This window comes from Saccopteryx leptura, chromosome 2 (assembly GCF_036850995.1).
Source record: "Saccopteryx leptura isolate mSacLep1 chromosome 2, mSacLep1_pri_phased_curated, whole genome shotgun sequence".
In the NCBI taxonomy this organism is placed as follows: Eukaryota; Metazoa; Chordata; class Mammalia; order Chiroptera; family Emballonuridae; genus Saccopteryx; species Saccopteryx leptura.
In genome coordinates, this window is record NC_089504.1 from 131483920 (window position 1) to 131508099 (window position 24180).

General features: G+C 41.0%; 1 protein-coding gene across 3 annotated transcripts in view; it reads left to right on the forward strand.

Annotated features, from left to right (window-relative positions):
- CERS5 (ceramide synthase 5) overlaps positions 1-24180 on the forward strand; it is a 41056-nt gene that overhangs the window by 5686 nt on the left and 11190 nt on the right. For all 3 annotated transcript variants that reach the window (XM_066368728.1, XM_066368730.1, XM_066368729.1), the window contains exons 2-4: positions 22050-22155; positions 23016-23146; positions 23819-23876. In XM_066368728.1, coding sequence (XP_066224825.1) covers positions 22050-22155; positions 23016-23146; positions 23819-23876 — 295 coding nt within the window. The remainder of the gene's footprint in view (positions 1-22049; positions 22156-23015; positions 23147-23818; positions 23877-24180) is intronic.

A 24180-nucleotide genomic window follows, 5' to 3' on the forward strand; every position in this document is an offset into this window, starting at 1 on the left:
AATTTTTGTTTTAGCCACTTCCTGAGTCAGAAAACTAGGGTCTCCTATATTGGTAAAGAAGAAATTCACTAAAGAGAAGGCAGCAAGTGAAATCTGTACCGTCCTTCTAGAGTGGGAAGGGAGAAATAATACCTATTTTGGCTTCCTCTCCAGAGGTATTTTTAGGCAGCTAAAAGCTGGCTTCTGACCTGACCAGGCGGTGGTGCAGTGGCTAGAGTGTTGGACCTAGGACACTGAGACCCTGAGGTTTGAAACCCTGAGGTCGCAGGCTTGAGTGCAGGCTCCCCAGCTTAAGCATGGGATCATAGACATGACCCCATGGTCACTGGCTTGAGCCCCACAGTTGCTGGCTTGAAGCCCAAGGTCGCTGGCTCAAGCAAGGGGTTACTGGTTCAGCTAGAGCCCCCATCAAGGCATATATGAGAAACAATCAATGAACAACTAAGTTGCCCCAACAAAGAGTTAATGCTTCTCATCTCCCTTCCTCTCTGTCTTTCTCTCTCTTGCTAACAGAAAAAGAGAAAGAAATTTATTTATTTACAGAGTCAGAGAGAGGGATAGACAGGGACAGACAGACAGGAACGGAGAGATGAGAAGCATCAATCATTTAGTTTTTCGTTGCACGATGCAACACCTTAGTTGTTCATTGATTGCTTTCTCATATGTGCCTTGACCAGAGGCCTTCAGCAGACTTACTGGAGCCAGTGACCTTGGGTCCAAGCTGGTGCGCTTTTTTTTTTTTTTTGCTCAAGCCAGATGAGCCCGCGCTCAAGCTGGCGACCTCGGGGTCTCGAACCTGGGTCCTTCCGCATCCCAGTCTGATGCTCTATCCACTGCGCCACCGCCTGGTCAGGCTAAAGAGAAAGAAATTTAAGAAATGTATTTACTATTTCATTAAAAATAATAAACCTATATAAAAACATTTTTAAAAATTATTTTCCAAAAGAAAAAAAAATTAGAATAGCATTAAATTTATATTTTTGCAAATCTCTTTCATGTCTGGCTTAATAAAAGTTAAATGGATTCTCCTCAATGGCTTCTGTATTCAATCTTTTGTGATACATTGTTTTGGTTGAAGTACATAAAGAAAAGCCAGCTTCGTACAGATATGTCATTGGAAAAAGGAAGTTGTTTTTTTTTTCATACCATACCAAAACCCAACAAATAATACTTTCTTAAAGGTTGGCTATATTGTAGAATGTGAAACCAGACCAATAAGCATATTATACATGTTAAAATTGGTCTGTTTATACGATAGACCAATTTTTTTTTGGTTGACTATCATATATTGGTCATTTGAAAAATACTGATTCAGGCTGACCAGGCAGTAGCACAGTGGATAGAGCATCGGACTGGGAGGACCCAGGTTCGAAACTCCGAGGTCACCGGCTTGAACATAGGGTTGCTGGCTTGAGCGTGGCATCATAGACATGATTCCATGGTCACTGGCTTGAGCCCAAAAGTTGCTAGCTTGATAAAGGGGTCACTCACTCTGCAGGAGCTTCCTGGTCAGGCACATATGAGAAAGCAAATCAGTGAGCAGCTATAGTGCCACAACGAAGAATTGATGCTTCTCATCTCCCTTCCTGTCTGTCTGTCCCTCTCTCTGTCTCCCCAAAAAAGAAAAATACTGGTTCACTGAGTTATATAAAGCTTTCAAATGTCAATACGTTTCATTATACAGTATTTTAAAATCCTATTAGTTCATCATAATGTAACCAGTCTCATCAGAAAAGTTTTGAGTATTTTCAAGCTCAAAGGTGGATATAATTTCTCTAAAATTCTAACTTTCACTTGAAAGTTTGAATTTTATCATTGGCAACAATATATATATATATATATTTTGGTTGGTTGGTTGGTTTGCTTGTTTTGAGAGAGGAAGGAAGAAGAGAAAGAGAGAGGCATCAACTCGTTCCACTTCACTTGTATAACCATTAATTGCTTCTCAAACATGCCCTGACCCCAGGTCAGCATCTCTGGAATGGAGCCAGCAACCCTGGGATTGAGCTGGTGACTTTGAGATCAACTAGTGACCTCAGCACTCTGAGTGGAAGCTCTATCCACTATGACAGTGGTCCCCAACCCCCGGGCCGCGGACTGGTACCGGTCCGTGGGCCATTTGGTACCAGTCTGCAGAGAAAGAATAAATAACTTACATTATTTCCGTTTTATTTATTATTTAAGTCTGAATGATGTTTTCTTTTTAAAAAATGACCAGATTCCCTCTGTTACATCCATCTAAAACTCACTCTTGACGCTTGTCTCGGTCACGTGATACATTTATCCGTCCCACCCTAAAGGCCTGTCCATGAAAATATTTTGACATTAAACCAGTCCATGGCCCAAAAAAGGTTAGGGACCACTGCACTATGCCACAGGCCAAGGCAACAATGTTTCTTTTTTTAACTGACAGGCTTATTTCATTCATTTTTAAGGAAATATTTTCTAAATACCTAGGTTTGAATAACCTTGGTTTATCTGTCAGTCATTCTGTCAGGTAAAATTGGTGTTCAACGAAAAATTGTTACGATTTCTTTACGGTTCGGACTCGCAAGGAATAAGACACATCAGATGAAAGTAGTATAAGCAGAGGGCTGAAACTCATAAGGCAGAATCAGCCCCGAGAAGCTGTGCCACTGCATATTTATTGAGTTCCAAAGGCCACAGCTCAGCTGATAAAACTAGAAAGCTACGGCCCTGGCCAGGTGGCTCAGTGGTAGAGCGTCGGCCTGGCGTGCGGGGGACCCGGGTTCAATTCCCGGCCAGGGCACACAGGAGAAGCGCCCATTTGCTTCTCCACCCCCCACCCCCTCCTTCCTCTCTGTCTCTCTCTTCCCCTCCCGCAGCCAAGGCTCCATTGGAGCAAAGATGGCCCGGGCGCTGGGGATGGCTCCTTGGCCTCTGCCCCAGGCGCTGGAATGGCTCTGGTCGTGGCAAAGCGACGCCCCGGAGGGGCAGAGCATCGCCCCTGGTGGGCAGAGCGTTGCCCCTGGTGGGCATGCCGGGTGGATCCCGGTTGGGCGCATGCGGGAGTCTGTCTGACTGTCTCTCCCCGTTTCCAGCTTCAGAAATAAAATAAAAAAAAAAAAAAACAAAAACTAGAAAGCTACAAAGCCTTTTTTCCCAACCATACCTGCACGTCTAATGTTTCCTTCATGATCAAGGACACGAGAAGAGTCAGAGTCTCCGAGCTTATCAATCATAAAGGACATCTGGTTCTTGAAGCCATTCCTCCAAGAATCCTGCATACTTGCATTCAAGTAACCCCAGGCCAGTCTCCTGTTATGGTTAATACACTCCAAGATCTCTTGTCTCCAAGTAACCCCTGCTCTGAAGTTAACTGCCATTCATATTTGTGCAGGGTCTTTCCCTTCATTCATATCCCCCTTTTTTGTTTAGCTTGCACTTTATGTAGCATAAGAGATAACATGGCAGATTGCTGCTCTATTTTGCTTTAACACCGATTTCCTCTTCTTTTTTCAGAGACAGAGAGAGGGATAGATAGGGACAGACAGGAACGGAGAGAGATGAGAAGCATCAATCATCAGTTTTTTGTTGCGACACCTTAGTTGTTCATTGATTGCTTTCTCATATATGCCTTGACCGCGGGCCTTCTGCAGACCAAGTAACTCCTTGCTCGAGCCAGCGACATTGGGTCCAAGCTGGTGAGCTTTTGCTCAAACCAGATGAGCCCGCGCTCAAATTGGCAACCTCGGGGTCTCAAACCTGGGTCTTCTGCATCCCAGTCTGACGCTCTATCCACTGTGCCACTGCCTGGTTAGGCCTCTTCTTCTGACTATATATAATAAAAGAAATATAAAGTAAATGATTAGTATAATGCCTCCTATAGTTCCTCCAAAAATCTTAAACTGCTTTAAAGGATTCAAATTACTGATTCTATCAGAAATAGTTAATAAATTTTCTCTATCAATCAATTTCAACTGATTTTTAAAAGTAGTGTCAATATGCTTTTGTAAATCTAAAATTTCCATAGTTACGTTTCAATGATTTTTTTTTTCTTTGTATTTTTTCTGAAGTTGGAAATGGGGAGGCAGTCAGACAGACTCCCACATGCGCCCGACCAGGATCCACCCGGCATGCCCACCAGGGGGCGATGCTCCGCCCATTCAGGGCATCACTCTGTTGCGACCAGAGGGGGCGATGCTTTTGGCCATCTGGGGCGTTGCTCTGTTGCAACCAGAGCCATTCTAGCGCCTGAGGCAGAGGCCATGGAGCCATCCTCAGCGCCCGGGCCAACTTTGCTCCAATGAAGCCTCGGCTGCGGGAGGGGAAGAGAGAGACAGAGAGGAAGGAGAGGAGAGGGTGAGGGGGTGGAGAAGCAGATGGGTGCTTCTCCTGTGTGTCCTGGTCAGGAATCGAACCCAGGACTCCTGCATGCCAGGCCGATGCTCTACCACTGAGCCAACCGGCCAGGGCCCGTTTCAATGATTTAACAAGTGTTTTTTAACATTTTCTCAAGGGAAATGAGTATGATTCCATGGAATAAGGGATAATACAAAAAGTAGTTACATTCCAATCACATTTTAGTTTAATTTGTCTTTGCAGACTAACAATTTGATCTCCTAACATAATCACAGTCTGTTCTAAATCACTAACCTTAGCATTAATTTCACTATCTATATGTTGTTGAGAAATCCACAGTTGTTCAGAATTTTTTGTACAAAGTCCACAGTCTGTATACTTTGATGTAATGCAACTCTAGATACAGCAGCCGCGGTGGTTACAGCTATTAATCCCATATGATGGCGATGATCAGTCCAACTAGTCTCTTGTTTCGCTTCAAAGACTTAATAAGATGTTGTAACAGTATCATAGAAGGGGAATCTTGCCACATCTGATGCATTTGTACTGGAATCCATAGTCCTGTTCTGGCTCTTAAAATGTATAGACTTTTACTATTTTTATTAAAAGGAATGGAAGAGTTAATACATGTATAAAAAGCACAGTTATTGCAAGTTATAGAATACTTTTCAGCTGTCCATTTGGTTTCACAGATAATAAACATATAAAGCAATCTAATACAAGCAGATATAAAATGTGTCTCATTCTTTTTAAAGGTTAACATAGTATGATTAGAAGGATGATTTCTCCAGATTTCTCCTTTCCACGCTGACATATGTTTAAGTGCTGTGGCTATTTTCCACAAATGATATCGTATAGGACCAAATTTTATGTGAGGAGCTTGAGGTGACATCCCTCCTCCATGCCATACGATAATATGATTACCTTGACCATCAGCTGTAATTGAACCATTGTTCTTATGCCACCTGAGATCAGCATCCTGACCTTTAACTTAGGCAGAACCATGAGGGCTCCAATCTATGATATTTCCATAGGAAATATTAAGTAAAAACCAAGCAGTTTCACCTCTGCAATTTTCCCAATGTACCCATTCACTTAGCTGATTAACAATTGCAGTTTGACAGGGTGGTAAATCAGGCGGAGGTTCAGGATCATGTACAGATGTATTACCTTTAAATCTATATCCTTGTAATAAAAACAAACATTTTTTTCCTTTTCCTTCTCCTTTACTGTTATTTTTTACAATAAAGAGCCAAATGAGCTTCTATTTTTAAACAATGTGGCTCATATTCTATACATATAGGTAGTCCCTCAACTCCTGTTGTATAATTTTCTAATCTTATTCCTTCTTCCGAAGGTGCTAAGGGACCTGTATCATCAAAAGGTCCTGGCCTGACCAGGTGGTGGCGCAGTGGATAGAGCGTCCGACTGGGATGCGGAAGACTCAGGTTCGAGACCCCGAGCTCACCAGCTTGAGCCCAAGGTTGCTGGCTCGAGCAAGGGGTTACTCGATCTGCTGAAGGCCTGCAGCCAAGGCACATATGAGAAAGCAATCAATGAACAACTAAGGTGTTGCAACCCACAACAGAAAAACTAATGGTTGCTTCTCATCTCTCCGTTCCTGTCTGTCCCTGTCTATCCCTCTCTCTGTAAAAAAAAAAAAAAAAGGTCCTGTAAGCCAATTAGAATAATTAACAAAAATAGAAACAGCACCATCTTCCCAATGAATAGCTCTCCTTAATGGAGGATTAGGGATGTATGCTCAGTAACTAAAATTTTCAGCCCTACTTACCAGAATTGTTACCAAGGCAATCATTGCTAAGAACAGATTAGTAGCATTTTGTTCTTTTCTAGTAGCTTTTTAAGTTGACTCCAATTTAGTATTTTAGCCTTTTCAGTACTAGGCAGCGGCACCTGTAAGATTCTTCCGAAGTTCAGTGCTTCCATCTCGGCAATGGGCGGATATGGAAAAAATCTATTTCTCCTACTCATGTTATTAGTTTAATCCTGCAGGGCAGGGATCCAAAGGACTTGGCCGGATTCTGAAATGACACAAGCAAACCCTCTTCCCCAGTGTTGCACTACACCAGGTACTCATTGATCGGATTCATTTTTATAATGCACAGGTTGATTAATCTTATAACTATTATTTTTTGTCCAATGTATTTCTGCAGCAAATTATCCCCTCCTGTATTTAAGAAATTTAAAGTAAATAAATCTTTATATAACATAAATCTAGGAGATAATCTCCTTCCTTCTCCCCCCTTTTGTTTAAGTAACGTATTTTTCAGAGTGCGATTACTGCACACAATAATCACCTGTCCTGTGGGTTATATGGAATTCGGCAGTATGTTTAATCTAAAATGCTAAGAATTGTTGAAATTTAGCAGAGGTATAGGCAGGATCATTGTCAGTTTTAATTGCTTTAGGAATGCCTATAACATTAAAAGCTTCTATGAGATGTTGAATGACACATCAGCTTTTTCTCCAGGCAAAGGTGTGGCCCATCGAAAGGAAGAATAAGTATCAATAGAACAGTGTACAAAAGATAGTTTTCCAAAGGAAGAAATAGGAGTTACATCCATTTGCCACAGGTCATTACTGTGCTGTCCTCTAGGATTTGTTCCTCCTGGTAATGGAGGAACGTTTATAATACTGCACTGAGGACATTTTCTAACAATATTTTGAGCCTCTTGCCTGGTTATCTTAAATTTTGGCATTAAACCTTTTCTATTTGTATGGGTCTCTGCGTGAAATTTAGCGGCTATTTCTACCCATCCAATAAGTAATTGATCTATTTTATTATTTGCAGTAGACATAGGGCCTGGTAAAGCTGTATGAGAATGAATGTGTGTTATATAGATAGGCAAATTTCATTCCCACAATAAAAGTTGTTAACTCTTGAAACAATTTGTGTAGTTCAGAACCATCATTTGAAATGTAAACAGTTTCTATGAGTTTAACTGTATATTCTACATATTGTGAATCAGTAATAATGTTAATAGGGCAAGGAAAATCATTAAGAAGTAATAATACGCCTGACCTGTGGTGGCGCAGTGGATAAAGCATCGACCTGGAATGCTGAGGTCGCTGGTTCAAAACCCTGGGATTACCTGGTCAAGGCACATATGGGAGTTGATGCTTCCTGCTCCTCCCCTTCTCTCTCTCTCTCTCTCTCTCCTCCTTCTCTCTAAAATGAATAAATAAAGTCTTAAAAAAAAAAAGAAGTAATAATACAGCAGATAACTCTGCTTTTTGAACTGATATATATGGAGTTTTTATTACTTTTGTCACTGGTCCAGTATACCCAGCAATACCTAATTTATTTGCATCAGTATAAAAAGTAGAAGCCTTTTGAATTGACAGAGCCGATACTTTAGTCGGCAAAATCCATTGTGTTCTTTTTAGAAATTGAATTCTTTTATCTGTAGGATACTGATTGTTTACAGTACCAAAATAATCAGCTAACGCAGTTTGCCAATCAGTATTTAACTTCCAGTTATCTGAAATCTGATTACATGTTAAAGGTACAATAATTTTATTCGGATCATTTCTAGTCAGTTGTCTTATCCTAAGTCTACTTTTAATAATTAAAGTACAGATTTTCTCTAAGTAAGTACATAATTTCTTTTGAGTCTTATGTGGCAGAAATGGTCATTCTAATATCTTGTTTTCTTGCCATATGATGCCAGAAGGAGAATGTTCTGAGGGAAAAATAATTAATTGAATAGGTTGATGTATATTCAATCTAAATTAGCAGTATGCATAATTTTTTCAATAAGTGATAGTTCTTGTTTTGCTATTTCTGGTAACTGTCTAGGACTGTTTAAATCAGAATCTCCTTGAAGAATATTAAATAAATTCATTAGTGCATAAGTAGGGATTCCTAGGGAAGGTCTCAACCAATTAATATCACCCAATAATTTTTGAAAGTCATTTAAGGTTTGCCTGACCTGTGGTGGCGCAGTGGATAAAGCATCGACCTGGAATGCTGAGGTCGCCAATTTGAAACCCTGGGCTTGCCTGGTCAAGGCACATATGGGAGTTGAAGCTTCCTGCTCCTCCCTTCTCTCTCTCTCTCTCTCTCTCTCTCTCTCCTCATTAAAATGAATAAATAAAGTCTTTAAAAAAAAAATTAAAAAAAAAAAGAAAGTCATTTAAGGTTTTTAGAGAGTCAGTTCGTAAATTGACTTTTTGAGGAATAATTCTTTGATTTTCAATTATATGCCCTAAACGCTTAAAAGGACAAGATGTTTGAGTTTTATCTTCAGCTATGATTAAACCGCGCTGATTCAAGGTTTCAGAAGCATCTTTAAGAATTATTGAAAGTTCAGCATTATTTTCACAAGCTGAAAAAAATATGTCATCCATATAATGTAGTATCAAAGATTAAGGATATTTCTGATGAATTTTTTCTAAAGGTTAATTTACATAATTTTGACACAATGTTGGACCATTCAACATTCCTTGTGGAAGCACTTTCCATTGATATCTTTTGGTAGGAGATAAATTAATGATGGAATAGTAAAAGCAAATTTTTCTGTATCTTGTGGTTGTAAAGAAATAGTAAAAAAAAACAAAAACAAAAAAAACCCTTTTAAATCTATAACCATTTTAGCCTGACCAGGCAGTGGCACAGTAGATAGAGCGTTGGACTGGGATGCAGAGGACCCAGGTTTGAGACCCGAGGCCGCCAACTTGAGCACGGGCTCATCTGGTTTGAGCAAAAAAAAAAAAAAAAAAGAGCTCAACAGGTTGGATCCAAGGTCGCTGGCTTAAGCAAGGGGTTATTCGGTCTGCTGTACCTCCCCACCCCCGTCAAGGCACATATGAGAAAGCAATCAATGAACAACTAAAGTGCCACAATGAAAAACTGATGATTGATGCTTCTCATCTCCATTCCTGTCTGTCTATCCCTATCTATCCCTCTCTCTGACTCTCTCTCTGTCTCTGAAATAAATAAATAAATAAATAAATAAATAAATAAATAACCATTTTTCTGGAATCATGCTTGGTTGGGGAAGACCTGGTTGTAAGGGCTGCATAGGTTGAATTACTGAATTAACTTGATGAAGATCAGTAAGCAGTCTCCATTTCCCAGATTTTTTCTTTATTACAAAGACTGGAGAATTCCAAGGACTTTGTGATTCTTCTATATGTCCTAATTCTAATTGAGTTTGTACCAATTGATGCAATGCTTCAAGCTTCTCTCCTTTTAGTGGCTACTGCTCAACCTATATTGGTTTTTTACTTAACCATAATCAATATCAGACATTACCTGACGAGCTGGAGGCCACGAGGATTCAGAATCAGACTGTTAAGGTTGCAAAGCCAAAGAAATGAAATTACAAAGAGACCAAGCAGAAAGAAGAATAGTGTCTCCTTGTTGATGAGCACTCCGTAAAGCTATCATTACTTGATTCCATGTTTTATTTTATTTATTTATATATATATATATTTTTTATTTTTTTTAACAGAGAGAGAGGGACAGATAGGCAGGAACGGAGAGAGATGAAAAGCATCAATCATCAGTTTTTCGTTGTGACACCTTAGTTATTCATTGTTTGCTTTCTCATATGTGCCTTGACCACAGGCCTTCAGCAGACCGAGTAACCCCTGGCTTGAGCCAGCAACCTTGGGTCCAAGCTGGTGAGCCTTGCTCAAACCAGATGAGCCCACTCTCAAGCTGGTGACCTCGGAGTCTCAAACCTGGGTCCCTTGCGTCCCAGTCCGACGCTCTATTCACTGTGCCACCACCCGGTCAAGCTTGGTTCCATGTTTTTAAACTTAAAGCAGCCTTTCCTTGAGGCTGAAACCAGTAACAATGCTTCTTAATATTTTTAAAAAGTAACTTAAAATTTTTATCTTTAACAGTTATACTGGTCCCCTTTAACAATGCTTGCAGTATTTTTATATACTGGGTCTCAACTGATGGGGAATTCCCCATGACTGCCTAAGATAACCCGAAGGTTTTGCTTACTACCATGTGGACTTTTCCCCCTTTGGTCTGATAATCCCGAGACTGCAGACTTGCTCCTTTTCGAGCCCCACTTTGGGCACCAGATGTTATGATTTCTTTACGGTTCAGATTCGCAAGGAATAAGACACATCAGATGAAAGTAGTATAAGCAGAGGGCTGAAACTCATAAGGCGGAATCAGCCCCGAGAAGCTGTGCCACTGCATATTTATTGAGTTCCAAAGGCCACAGCTCAGCTGATAAAACTAGAAAGCTACAAAAAACTTTTTTCCCAACCATACCATCCCCAATCCTGCACGTCTAATGTTTCCTTCATGATCAAGGACACGAGAAGAGTCAGAGTCTCCGAGCTTATCAATCATAAAGGACATCTGGTTCTTGAAGCCATTCCTCTAAGAATCCTGCATACTTGCATTCAAGTAACCCCAGGCCAGTCTCCTGTTATGGTTAACACACTCCCAAGATCTCTTGTTTCCAAGTAACCCCTGCTCTGAAGTTAACTGCCATTCATATTTGTGCAAGGTCTTTCCCTTCAGTAATTTAATTCAGCACACAACTCAGTCAGCCACATGCATTTCCTTGAGACCAATCATATATGTACTTTGTTGCACAGCAAAAGCGCTTTCTGTGTACTTACCATTTTATCCACAGAATACTTTTTAACAATGTACGTACTCAGTGGTTGAGATTAATAAAATTATTTGTATCGTTTCATTAAGGACATTCTTTTTTTTTTTTTTTCCTTTCTATTTTTCTGAAGTGAGAAGCAGGGAGGCAGAGAGACAGACTCCCACATGTACCTGACCGGGATCCACCTGGCTTGCCCAGCAGGAGAGGATGCTCTGTCCATCTGGGGTGTTGCTCTGTTGCAACCGAGCCATTCTAGCACGTAAGGCAGAGGCCATGGGGCCTTCGTCAGCGCCCAGGCCAACTTTGCTCCAGTGGAACCTTGGCTGCAGGAGGGGAAGAGAGAGTCAGAGAGAAAGTAGAGGGGGAGGGGTGGAGAAGCAGATGGGTGCTTCTCCTCTGTGCCCCAGCCGGGAATCAAACCCTGGACTTCCACACGCCAGGCCGACACTCTACCACTGAGCTAGCCAGCCAGGGCTCATCAAGGACATTCTTAAGAGAACCTAGCTTTTTTCCCTTTTTTTTAGGTGAGAGGAGGGGAGATAGTGAGGCAGACTCCCATATGTACCCCTACCAGGGCCAATGTTCAAGTACCATAGCTTTTTCCCTTTTTTAGCTAAGAGGATACAGCGAAGAATAATACAGTAACTAGTACTACAGTTTGATTCCACTGCCTTGATTTGTGCTTGGGTGCCGTTAGTTTAACCCACCATTGCTTTTTACCATCATTGCAAATGTCAAGACAATAACAAAGTCAAATAATATCTTAATGTTATTATGAAAATACTTTTGGCCTGACCTGTGGTGGCGCAGTGGATAAAGCGTCGACCTGGAAATGCTGAGGTCGCCAGTTCGAAACCCTGGGCTTGCCTGGTCAAGGCACATATGGGAGTTGATGCTTCCAGCTCCTCCCCCTTCTCTCTCTCTGTATCTCTCTCTCCTCTCTAAAAAAAATGAATAAAGAAAAAAAAAAAAGTAAAAAAAAAAATAAAAAGAAAATACTTTTGACTTTATGGGCCCCCACATAACCATCCTCTGCTATAACTGAATGAGATTACATAGGGTGAGTATGTAGAGTAAGAAAAGAACCTGCATACAAAGCTGAGGAAACACCTTGTTTTATGAAAAGGCAAAGGAAAAAGAAACCCGAAAGGAGATAAGGGATAATAACAGCCATACAGCATTTGTCCCAAGCTCTAAGTGCTAAACATAGTAGCTTAATGAAGTAGGTAAATATACGGTCTACTGGAAAGTTCTGTTCGTTTTTGGAATAAAACAAAATACAAATTTTTCTTACCGTCAATAAACTTTATTAAATAATGTAATTGCCATTATTATTGATTTCTTGCTAGCGTGAGGGCAATTTGTATATCCCATTTTTAAAAAATGTTTTATCTTTTGATGCGAAAAATTGAACCAGTGCTTGTTTGATATCTTCTTCATTTTTGAATTTTTTGCCCTTCAAAAAATTTTGTAAGGACAAAAACAAGTGATAGTCGGAGGGTGCTAAGTCCGGGGAATATGGAGGATGCAACAGAATTTCCCAGCCTAGTTCTGCAATTTTTTGACGAGTCCCCAAAGCAGCATGTGGCCTGGCATTGTCATGATGCAGTATGATGTTCTTCCTATTGAACATCGCCGGCCTCTTTTCTTGGACTGCTGTCTTTAAATTATCCAGTTGCTGACAATACTTCTTCGAATTGAGCTTTTCATTCGGTTTTAAAAGCTCATAATGTATTGGTCCTCGAATGTCCCACCATATACACAACATTCTCTTATTCAGAGTCAAATTTGGTTTAGAGATGGAAGGGCTAGGTTTTCCGGGCTCACAATATGCCCTTTTCCTTACGATGTTTTCGTAGGTAATCCACTTTTCATCCCCAGTTATCATCCGGTTCAAGAAGGGCTCGATTTTGTTCCGAGCAAGCAGAGATGTGCATTATGATGACTCGCTCATCCAAATTCTTCTGACTTAATTCATGTGGCACCCATCTTGAATATTTCCACACCAATCCTATCTTCCAAATATGCTCCGAAATGGTTTGCTGAGCTGAATTAAGCCTTCTGCGATCTCTGATGTTGTCAGAAAAGGATCTTGCTCCAACATGGTCTTAACAACATCATCATCGATCAAAGATGGTCGCCCAGAATGTGGCTTATCAGAAAGGTCGAAATCACCTGTTTCGAATTTTTCGAACCATCTTCTGCATGTCCTATCAGAAACTACCTTCACCAAACACTTTCAATAAATTTCTACATGCTTCTGTAGCATTTCTTCCTTGTTGAAATTCGTAAAAATTACAGTGGCGTAAATGAACTTTATCAGTAGCCATGGGTACACTATCGCTTCACACATAAGACTAACGTGAATCAACTTTGTTTTAGTTAATTTGCTATGTCAGTATGTAGACATTAAGTGATAAAAATAGAGAGGCACACATGTGCCAAATAAACGTGCTTACGTGTCAAAACTTGTGATAGAAACGGACAGAACTTTCCGGTAGACCTGATACTATTGTTATCCTCAATTTACAGATGGATGAAAAACCTGAAGCACATAGAAAGTCAAGTCAAGTACCTTGTCCAAGGTGACTCAGCTAGCAATGCATACCAAGCAGTCTAGTTCTACTGCCAGCGAGATAGAGGGAGAAAATTTGGAAGAGTGTGGCAGTAAGGAAGTTAAGAAAAGAGCATTTCAAGAGGGAGGTCATGGTCAGTAATATAAAATGGTGCTGAGTGATAAGTTAAGATACAGGACTGAGGCCTGACCTGTGGTGGCACAGTGGATAAAGCGTCGACCTGGAAATGCTGAGGTCGCCGGTTTGAAACCCTGGGCTTGCCTGGTCAAGGCACATATGGAAGTTGATGCTTCCAGCTCCTCCCCCCCTTCTCTCTCTGTCTCTCCTCTCTCCTCTCTCTCTCTCTCTCTCTCTCTCTCTCTCCCTCTCCCTCTCCTCTCTAAAATGAATAAATAAAAAAAATTAAAAATAAAATAAAATTTAAGATACAGGACTGAAAAACATCTATTTGATTTCACAATAAAGAAGATCATTGAGAACTTTGGTAAGAACAGCTTCAGTGAAGTGTAGGGACAGAAGCCAGTTGAGAGAGGGGAGGATTGAGGAATGAATAGGAGTTAGGAAAAAAGTCAGGACGAGAGAACTTTTTCAAGAACTTTAGTTATGAGGTAGGAGAGAGCCAGAGGATGTGAGGGACGGAAGAGCCCCCACATGCCGCCATCTGCTGTAACTGAATGAGATTACATAGGGTGAGTATGTAGAGTAAGAAAAGAACCTGCATACAAAGCTGAGGAAACACCTTGTTTTATGAAAAGGCAAAGGAAAAAGAAACCCAAAAGGAGATAAGGGATAATAATAACAGCCATACAGCATTTGTCCCAAGTGCTAAACATTTTTTAGCACTTTAAAGTTTTTCCCTCTTTAATGGGAAAAACTTCAGCATATTTAAGGTCTAATGAAAAGAAACAAGTAGAAAGTGAGGCTGAAGGTAACGGGAAAAAACTAATAAATAGAATGAAATTTCTGATCGGTAAGAATGTATCTAAAACGGGATATTAGTTTTAGATGGAATGGTTCTGATACAGGAAATTGAAGGCATTTCCTTCTCTTCTTAGCCCACACTCTTCAGTCTTGGCTATTTATTTATTTGGCAGAGACCGGGAGAGTCAGAGAGAGGGACAGATAGGGACAGACAGGAAGGGAAAGAGGTGAGAAACATCAATTCTTCCTTGTGGTTCCTTAGTTGTTCATTGATTGAGTTCTCATATGAACTTGACTGGGGGGCCACAGCAGACCGAGTGACCCCTTGCTCGAGCCAGCTATTTTGGGCTCAAGCTGGTGAGCCTTGCTCAAACCAGATGAGCCCGCACTCAAGCTGACGAGCTTGGGATCTCAAACCTGGATCCTCCTCACCCCTGTCTGACGCTCTATCCACTGCACCACCACCTGGTCAGGCCAGTCTTGGCTATTTTCATTTCTCTCTCTCTCTCTCTCTCTCTCTCTCTCTCTCTCTCTCTCTCTCTCTGTGTGTGTGTGTGTGTGTGTGTGTGTGTATTTGAGAGAGACAGAGAGGTACAGATAGGGACAGACAGGAAGGGAGAGAGATGAGAAGCATCAATTCTTTGTGGCACCTTATTTGTTCATTGATTGCTTTCTCATATGTGCCTTGAACATGGGGCTCTAGCAGAGCGAGTGACCCCTTGCTCAAGCCAGCGACCTTGGGCTTCAAGCCAGAGACCTTTGGACTCAAGCCAGCGACCATGGGGTCATGTTTATGATCCCACGCTTAAGCCAGCCACCCCGCGCTCAAGCTAGTGAGCCTGTGCTCAAGATGATGACCTTGGGGTTTCAAACCTCAGTCCTCTGCATCCTATCCACTCTTGGCATTATATCCACTGTGCCACTGCCTGGTCAGGCTTACAGGGATTTCTTTGGTAAAGGTTGCCAAAGATTTCCAAATTGCCAAATCCAGTGGATACTGTATTTCTACCTCATTTGATAGGACTCCACCTCTCTCCTTCCTATCCCCTAAATTCACCTTTTATGGTGTTGTTTCCCAGGATTCAGACCTTGGTCCTCTTTTCAGTTTTTTTTTTGTTGTTGTTGTTGTTCTTATGTAATCACACACACCCCACCCACACACAATTTTTGCTACCACCTAAATTCTTATTCTCTTGTTCTCTTTCTCTTTTTTTCTTTTGCAGATCTGTGTGTGTGTGTCACTCAAGTCCCTTTTCCAAGTTTATTTGCCTACTACACAGTTCCAGTTCAATAACCCATTTCAACATAACACACAACTCATCTGTCACTCCAAATTTGCTTTTATTTTATTCTCTACTTAGTTGAGGCGCACAATCGACTTAGTTTCCCAAGCCAGAAACATGGATGGCATGCTTAACTTTTCCTTTTTTTTTTTGCCTTTTACATCTATTCAGTCACCAAATCCTATCAGTTTTACCTCCTTAGCATTTCTTGAATCCATCCTTTCTATTTCTATAGCCTTAGTTCAATGCTTAATCATTTGTAGCATGAATTTTTTACAATAGCCTTTAGCTGATGATAGTTCTTTATTTATATACAGATGCATTCATCTCTTCTCTGTGCCTGGTCTACAGCTTTTCAATGACACTGTCAAACTATAGGATAAAGTTCAAGCTTAGCATAACAGACAAGGCCCCTATTCCTGTATAGTTTTTCTCCTGTCACTGTTGCCACCACCCCCACCTCCAATACACTTTGTTTCTTATCTCTCTCTTTTAGTACATGCTGTTCCCTTGGCCTGAATGTCCTTTTTTACTCTCTCCTCTTTCCACCCTGCAGAAGCCACTCCAGTTTTTAATGTGATTAGTTTATTAATAATTCAGTTGTAAAAGGGAAGAGCTTTCTGAATCTGTTTTCTATAGAACTCTGCATTTGCTTCTTAGGGGTACATATATTTTGCAAGAGGATTTTCAAATGCTGCTTGTGTACTTAAGGATTAAATTCTTTAAACAGACTGCATTTGGCTTTAAGAACCTTTATTTAATCATCTCACCTGTGTGTTGGGGGGGGCATTCAGGTTCAGATAATTTAATTGCTCAGTATTCTCCACCTAATGATACACCATCCTCTCAGTCTGTATAAGACTTTTCTCTTTTTGTATTTTTCCTTCATTCCATTCCCTATTTCAGGTTCTTTGATGGTTATTTTTATTTTTATATATCAATTATAACACTCTGTTTTTCCAGAAATTGATCTAAGCCATTGCTTCCCAACTCAACCATGTTGCTTCACATATAGAAATTAAAATGTGCATTGCTTAGTAGGGTATATGGGACCAAAGCTACCAGCTAAGGGTTTCTGGCTACCACAGGACCCATGGGCCCCCCTGAGAACTAAGAGCTGTATCTCAGCAGCTAAGTATAGCCCATCTGTGTTACTTGCCATGCAGTAGTTGAAAAACTTGATCTAGACTTTCTAATATATTTGTCTATATAGTTCATATCCATCAATGATGTTGCAAAGAATTACAAAGATAGCAGTGCCAGTATAGCTCCTGTCTATTTTAAAAAAGCAAAGTAGTAATTTCATCCTAATTAATCCAGACTTAGATCAGCTGCTTCCATGTATCTGGAGGGCAGGGAAAGGGCAAATTGGAATGATCTCTACAAAGCAAGATGGACACATTACAATCAGGTTGGGTCATTAGGCTTGTGTTCCTGGAGTGGTAGGTTGAAAGGAATACCTTACCATTATAGGCCCCTAAATGCCTACTTGTTAAGGGTTGAAGGCAAAGGGAAATCTAATCGTACAAATTATTATAAACTTGGGCAACAAATTGATCCTTGAGAGAACAGAATCACAAGAGAAGTTTGATTTCTCAGTGTTATCCAGCACAGCAGTTTTCAAACTGGGTTGTCAGGAATCCTTTATGCTCTTAAAAATGATCAAGGATCCCAGAGCATTTTTGTTTACATCAATAATATCTATCGGCCTGACCAGGCAGTGGTGCAATGGATAGAGTGTCGGACTGGGATGCAAAGAACCCAGGTTCGAGACCCCGAGGTTGCCAGCTTGAGCGCAGGCTCATCTGGTTTGAGCAAGGCTCACTAGCTTGAGCCCAAGGTTGCTGGCTCGAGCAAGGAGTCACTTGGTTTGCTGTAGGCACCGGTCAAGGCACATAAGAGAAAGCAATCAATGAACAACTAAGGTGCCACAACAAAGAGTTGATGCTTCTCATCTCTCTCCCTTCCTGTCTGTCTGTCCCTATCTGCCCCTCTGTCTGACTCTGTCACACACAAAAGAATAAATAATATCTATCAATATGTACTGTTTTAGAAATTAAAGTGGAAAATAATTTAATATATTAATGCCTGACCAGGTGGTGGCACAGTGGATAGAGTGTCGGACTGGGACCTGGAGGACCCAGGTTCGAAACCCCAAGGTCGCCAGCTTGAGCGCGGGCTCATCTGGTTTGTGCAAGGTTCACCAGCTTGAGCCCAAGGTTGCTGGCTTGAGCAAGGGGTCACTGGCTCTGCTGTAGCCTCCCCATCAAGGCACGTATGAGAAGCAATTAATGAACAACTAACGTGCCCCAAGTACAAGCTGATACTTCTCATCTCTCTCCCTTCCTGTCTCTCTCTCACACACAAAAATAAAAGTAAATAAATTCACTTCATTTTAATAATTCACAAAATAAATAAAATAAATTGCTTCATTAAGGTAATTCATTAAATACATAAATAAAATAGTGGTTTTTTTATTATAGAAAAATTCTGCCTGACCTGTGGTGGCACAGTGGATAAACCATCGACCTGGAGTGCAGAGGTTGCCGGTTTGAAACCCTGGGCTTGCCTTGTCAAGGCACATATGGGAGTTGATGTTTCCTGCTCCCTTCCCCCTTCTCTCTCTCTCTCTCTTTCTCTCTTTCTCTTTCACTCCTCTCTCTCTCTCTACAAATGAATAAATAAAATCTTAAAAAAAAGGATATTTTAAAAAAGAAAAGAAAAATTCTTTTCCAACCATATGTCCTTACTTTTTTGTGCTATAGCACAAAACAGATGCCCAATAAATATTTGTCAAATACAGTTTCTTAGGTTCTATAAAGCTATAACTGACTAGATGCAAGTAGCTTTATATCTGTCATTGAACTCTGTGAACTAATGAGAGCAGGATGTGAGCTAATGACAACTGTAGGATTTTAAATCTACTCCATAGTCCAGATAATAAAAAAATTATCTTGGTTTTACCCAGGTGAACCCGTCCCTGTTGAATGAAAGAGATTTCTTGCTCTTCTTGCCTTCTGCCAGAGGTACTATCAGGGTACCCAGACTAAACTATCATCTTCTAGTAAAATAATAATAGTTGCCTTTTATTGAATGATTATTGAATGTTGAGTACTGCTAGATATGCATCATGTCATTTCATCTTTAAAATGAACTTTCACAAAATCTCTTAGCTGTTACACTCTGCCAAACTCCAGGGCCTTTAATCACCTACTCCTTCTAGATTGAGAAAGAGACCTGCATCAAGGTTGGGATTGGAAAGACTGTTTTTTTGTTTTTGCATCTACTTCATACCATTAATGTAGATGAGAGGAGCCTGATCGGGCGTTGGCACAGTGGATAGAGCATTGTCCTGGGATGCTGAGGACCCAGGTTCAAAGCCCCGAGGTTTCCAGCTTGAGCATGTGGTCACCGGCTTGAGTCCAAAATCACTGGCTTGAGCAAAGGGTCACTGGCTCAGCTAGAGCCCCAAGTCAAGGCACATAAGAGAAAGTGATCAATGAACAACTAAGGTGCCACAATAAAAATTGATGCTTCTTATCTCTCTCCTTTTCTTTCTGTCTATCCCTCTTTGTCTGTCTGTCTGTCTGTCTCTCTCTCTCTCTCACTTTAAAAAATTTTAGATGAGAGGAGATGGAGGAGACAGAGATGATTTAGTGCTTTTATCTCTGATTTGGCACCAACTCAAAAGCAAAGAATGACTGCCTTAATTATTCTCTGGATGCTGATTAATTCTGGGTCCAAACTGAGCTCATAGAGCAAAGGTGGGATTCACTGTTCCTCTCACTTGTCAGTTACTGAGCAACTACTGAGCACAGAACCTTGGTAAATACAAAAGCAGTATTCTCTGTTCACAATGAGTTTGAACATGAGTGAGATTTAAAGATACTTGTACTCAGAATAATATATCAGGAAATATAAACGTAATTATCTACTAGCATTGGCCTTTGAATGAAACTTTTGTACCACCTGTGTAAAAGAGATGAGAAAATGGGTTACAGCTGTGGCTAACTTTGTGCTCTGAATAAATGTTTCTCCATAGTTCAGGAACTTTGGTGATATGGGTAAAAGTTTTCATAGAAGTTTATAAAGTTTCTTATTGTCAGTCCCTCCCTTAGAGATAAATTGTGGATTCAAATGCAAACCAAAAAAATAGGTCAAGAGTACTCCATCTTAGTCATAATTTTAGATATTCCCTAAGATGCTAAGAGAGCTAAAACTGGTTTTAACTTAAAACTCAAAGTGACTATGTGGAGCTTTTACTAGAGCTAATTGATGCTCACAAAAATCTATGGTTGCGGAGAAAAAGGAGATCTTTCCTGAAAAACCAAGGAATAGTTTCTCAAGTCTCAAGAAATTAGAAATTAATTACTATCAATGATAACACTATGTAATCTTAGATATGGAGGAAAAAAATCTTAGAAATCACTTTGTATAACCCCTTCTTGTAGGTGATAAAACCAAGACTCAAGATTTTATTGAAAGCCAAATTTATATGATTTATTAGTGGTATCTAGGACTGGGGTTGAATACTAATAGGTAATTTCTTTCTCATCTTTTCTAGTTTCTGATTTCTTTCTTTTAAGTATTTCCATAATCTTTTTATTTGGCAGGAAGGTGACCATGACCCAGGATATTTGTATTCAATATTTAGGAAGAGCTCAGGCTCAGTTTTACTTTTCCCTTAAAGTAAGATCTTTTAAAAAATTCTATAATTTTATTTAGTGAGAGAGAGTTGGAGAGAGGGACAGACAGGCAAAGAAAGAGATGAGAATCATCAACTCGTGTTGCGACACCTTAGTTGTTCATTGATTGCTTTCTCGTATGTGCCTTAACCGGGGGCTCCAGCTAAATCTGTGACCCATTGCTCAAGCCAGCAATCTTGGGTTCAAGCCAGTGACCTTGGGGTCACGTCTATGATCCCACACTCAAGCCAGCAACCTTGAAGTTTGAACCTGGGTCCTCAGCATCCCAGGCCGACGCTCTATCCACTGCACCACTGCCTGGTCAGGCCAAGTGAGATCTTGATTTTCCTTTTTTTTAGGTGAGAGGATGGGAGAGAGTGAGGCAGACTCCTGCATACAGCCTGACCAGAATCCACCTGGCAACCCTGTCTGGGGCCAATGTTGTAGTACTAAGCTATTTTTAGCACCTGAGGCTGACTTACTATCCTCAGCAGCCACGCCATGCTTAAACCAATCAAGCCACTGGTGGCAGGAAGGGAAGGGGGAGAGAAATAGATGGTCGCTTCTCCTGTGTGCCCTGACCAGGAATCAAACTCAAGATGTCCGTATGCCCAGCTGACACTCTATCCACTGAGCCATTGGCCAGGGCTTTGATCTTTCAATGTAAGGAAAACTACCATTTATTAAGCACATAGGGTTTTCATATACATTATCTCATTGAGTATGTACAAGATGCTCCTAATAATGGTCGTATGAATCACCCAGGGATCTTGCTAATGCAGATTCTGATTTTGTAAGTCTAGGATGGAGTTCAAGATTCTCCATTTCTAAAAAGCTTCCATGAAAAGCCAATAATGATATTGGTCTTATATTGAATAGCAAAGATGTTGGTTGGTATTATCTTCATCTTACAGATGAAAAATTGAGGCTTACAGAGAGATTAAATAAACTGCCTAAATTCATACAGGCAGTAAATGGTGGCCAGTGATTTGACCTAAGTCTTTCTGACTTTAAAACTCAAGATGTGGCCCTGGCCGGTTGGCTCAGCGGTAGAGCGTCGGCCTAGCGTGCAGAGGCCCCGGGTTCGATTCCCGGCCAGGGCACATAGGAGAAGCGCCCATTTGCTTCTCCACCCCTCCGCCGTGCTTTCCTCTCTGTCTCTCTTCCCCTCCCGCAGCCGAGGCTCCATTGGAGCAAAGATGGCCCGGGCGCTGGGGATGGCTCTGTGGCCTCCGCCTCAGGCGCTAGAGTGGCTCTGGTCGCAATATGGCGATGCCCAGGATGGGCAGAGCGTCGCCCCTGGTGGGCGTGCCGGGTGGATCCCGGTCCGGCGCATGCGGGAGTCTGTCTGACTGTCTCTCCCTGTTTCCAGCTTCAGAAAAATGAAAAAAAAAAAAAAAAATGGAAAAAAAAAAACTCAAGATGTGATAAGGGAAGCCAGGGAAAAATGGAAGGAGAGCTTATGGTCCAGTATTTCTTAAACAGGTCACTTCTCAAGTGAGTCGGGGGTAGAATCCAGGATGAAATTAAAAAGTCCTGGCTCACAGTCAAGTGTTTCCTTTTTTTTCCTCCTATAAATCCCCTAATCAGGATCTTTCCTTCATGTTTAGCAAACCATATTTAGAATTGGCTTTTGGGCTTTCTTCATTACAGATTTATTGCCAAACCCTGTGCAGTCCATGTTGGCATCCAGGACAGTGGTCCTTATCAGGCTCAATCCAATGCCATCCTTGAAAAGGTGTTCATATCTATTACCAAGGTAAGTGGGCAAAGAAGATTTATAAGGGGTTGCTTTATTGGGCAGGAGAAGATAGAGAACAAGTATCTCCAAGGGTAAGGATAGGATGGAAAGGATGATCTTTCACAATTGGGTAGCCCATATAGTAATAAGGAGAACTTTATCCCCTCAGAGAGATACCTTTGGGCCAAGATCTAAGTCAAGTTTACACATATTTGAGTTTTAGGCCTAGTAACCACCACCACCCCTTGCCTTCCATACATCATATCTTAATTTTGCTTTTCCCTGCTCCAGCTTTGTCCATAATTAAGATGCGGATTGATAACCTGTGCAGTTTGGGTTTTCAATATATTTTTTTACTCAGCTTGGGCTGGAGGGAGAAGACCAAACAAGAATGTGTATAGAAAGTGGTAAAGGCCCTTGATGTGTAAAATAGCCTGACCAGGTGGCGGCACATGGAGTGTTGGGCTGGAATTTGGAGGACCCAGGTTCAAGGCTTCAAGGTCACAGGCTTGAGCGCGGGCTCACCAGCTTTAGCGTGGGGTTGCTCACTTGAGCCCAAGGTCACTGGCTTGATCCAAAGGGTCACTCGCTCTGCTGGAGCCCCCTGGTCAAGGCACATATGAGAAAGCAATCAATGAACAACTAAAATGCCGCAACGAAGAATTGATGCTTTTCATCTCTCTCCCTTCCTGTCTGTCTGTCCCTATCTGTCCCTCTCTCTGTCTCTCTCTCTCTCAAAAAAAAAAGACTTTTGAGATGAAGAATAAATATCACTTAAGCTACTATAGATATCACCCCTTTGCCACTCAGCTAGTTAAGGGATTTAACAAGCGATTTGAAGAAAAAGAAATGTTCTGACTCTGGTCATATATCTACAGTATCCTGATGAAAAAAGGCTAGAGGGCCTGTCAAAGCAACTGGACTGGGACGTCCGAAAAATCCAGTGCTGGTTTCGCCATCGGAGGAATCAGGACAAGCCCCCAACGCTCACTAAATTTTGTGAAAGCATGTAGGTGTGCAGAGGGAGGTGGGGAGTAAGGAGAAGGGTGGGACATGACTGGACTGAGGCTTTCCTTTTGGAAATCGCTCTATTATCAGGCAAACAGTTGATGAATATGGAGGGCTAACTCAATTTATTATAGGCAGAAAATTTCTTGGGCATGCTTGCCAGTAAGCTAAATGTAGTTCCATTTTGTTCCCCTTTCCCAAATAGATTGGGAGTGAATTTTTATAACTGTATTTAGATAGGTAGACTTGCAAACCCTTGTACACCTTGTAACAGCTTGCTCTAAATGGACACTTTGGTGGGAAGCATCCCTTTTCTGGGCATACTATACATCATTCCACTGGATTTTTACTAATCTCACCTCTGGACACAGAGCACTGTATTTATCTTTGCTGTGCAAAAGAAAATGTTAGGCACTATCATCAGTGAGTCTGATATGGAAAAAAAGTTGATTAAAGCCAGTATCACTTTTGGAAATCTACTTTTAAACAGAGGCTGGAAGATGTCTTTATCTTTTTGGCATTTGAGGTGACAGTATTTGTTCCTATTCTGGATACTTAACTTCTTTCTCACCAGTAACTATCTTATCCCCAAATCTGCTATCTTGACTTCTTTAGCCTCAAAGACTTTCTTTTGAGTGAATATTCATCTAACCTCTACTCTTTGCCCACCTAGGTGGAGATTCACTTTTTATTTATGTATATTCTGCTACGGAATTAGATTTCTTTGGTCGGTGAGTGTGAACTTTCTCTGGTCTTCTTTGGGTTCTAATTATGACTATATCTCTAGAAATTAGTTAAATACCTTCAGATCTTTATTTCCCCCCCCCCTTTTTTTTGTGATGCATATAGCCCAGGTTTATATGCTAAATGATTGCCTTCTCCCTGGGCCTGACTTCAGTAACCTCATAATTCTGTTTCTCCCCTAAATAATGCTAATAAGAATTGGTGTTGATTAAATCAGCATAATACACAATGTTTTACACAGCACTTGACAAAAATCTTATTCTTCCAAGGAGGAGACAGTAACAGAAATGG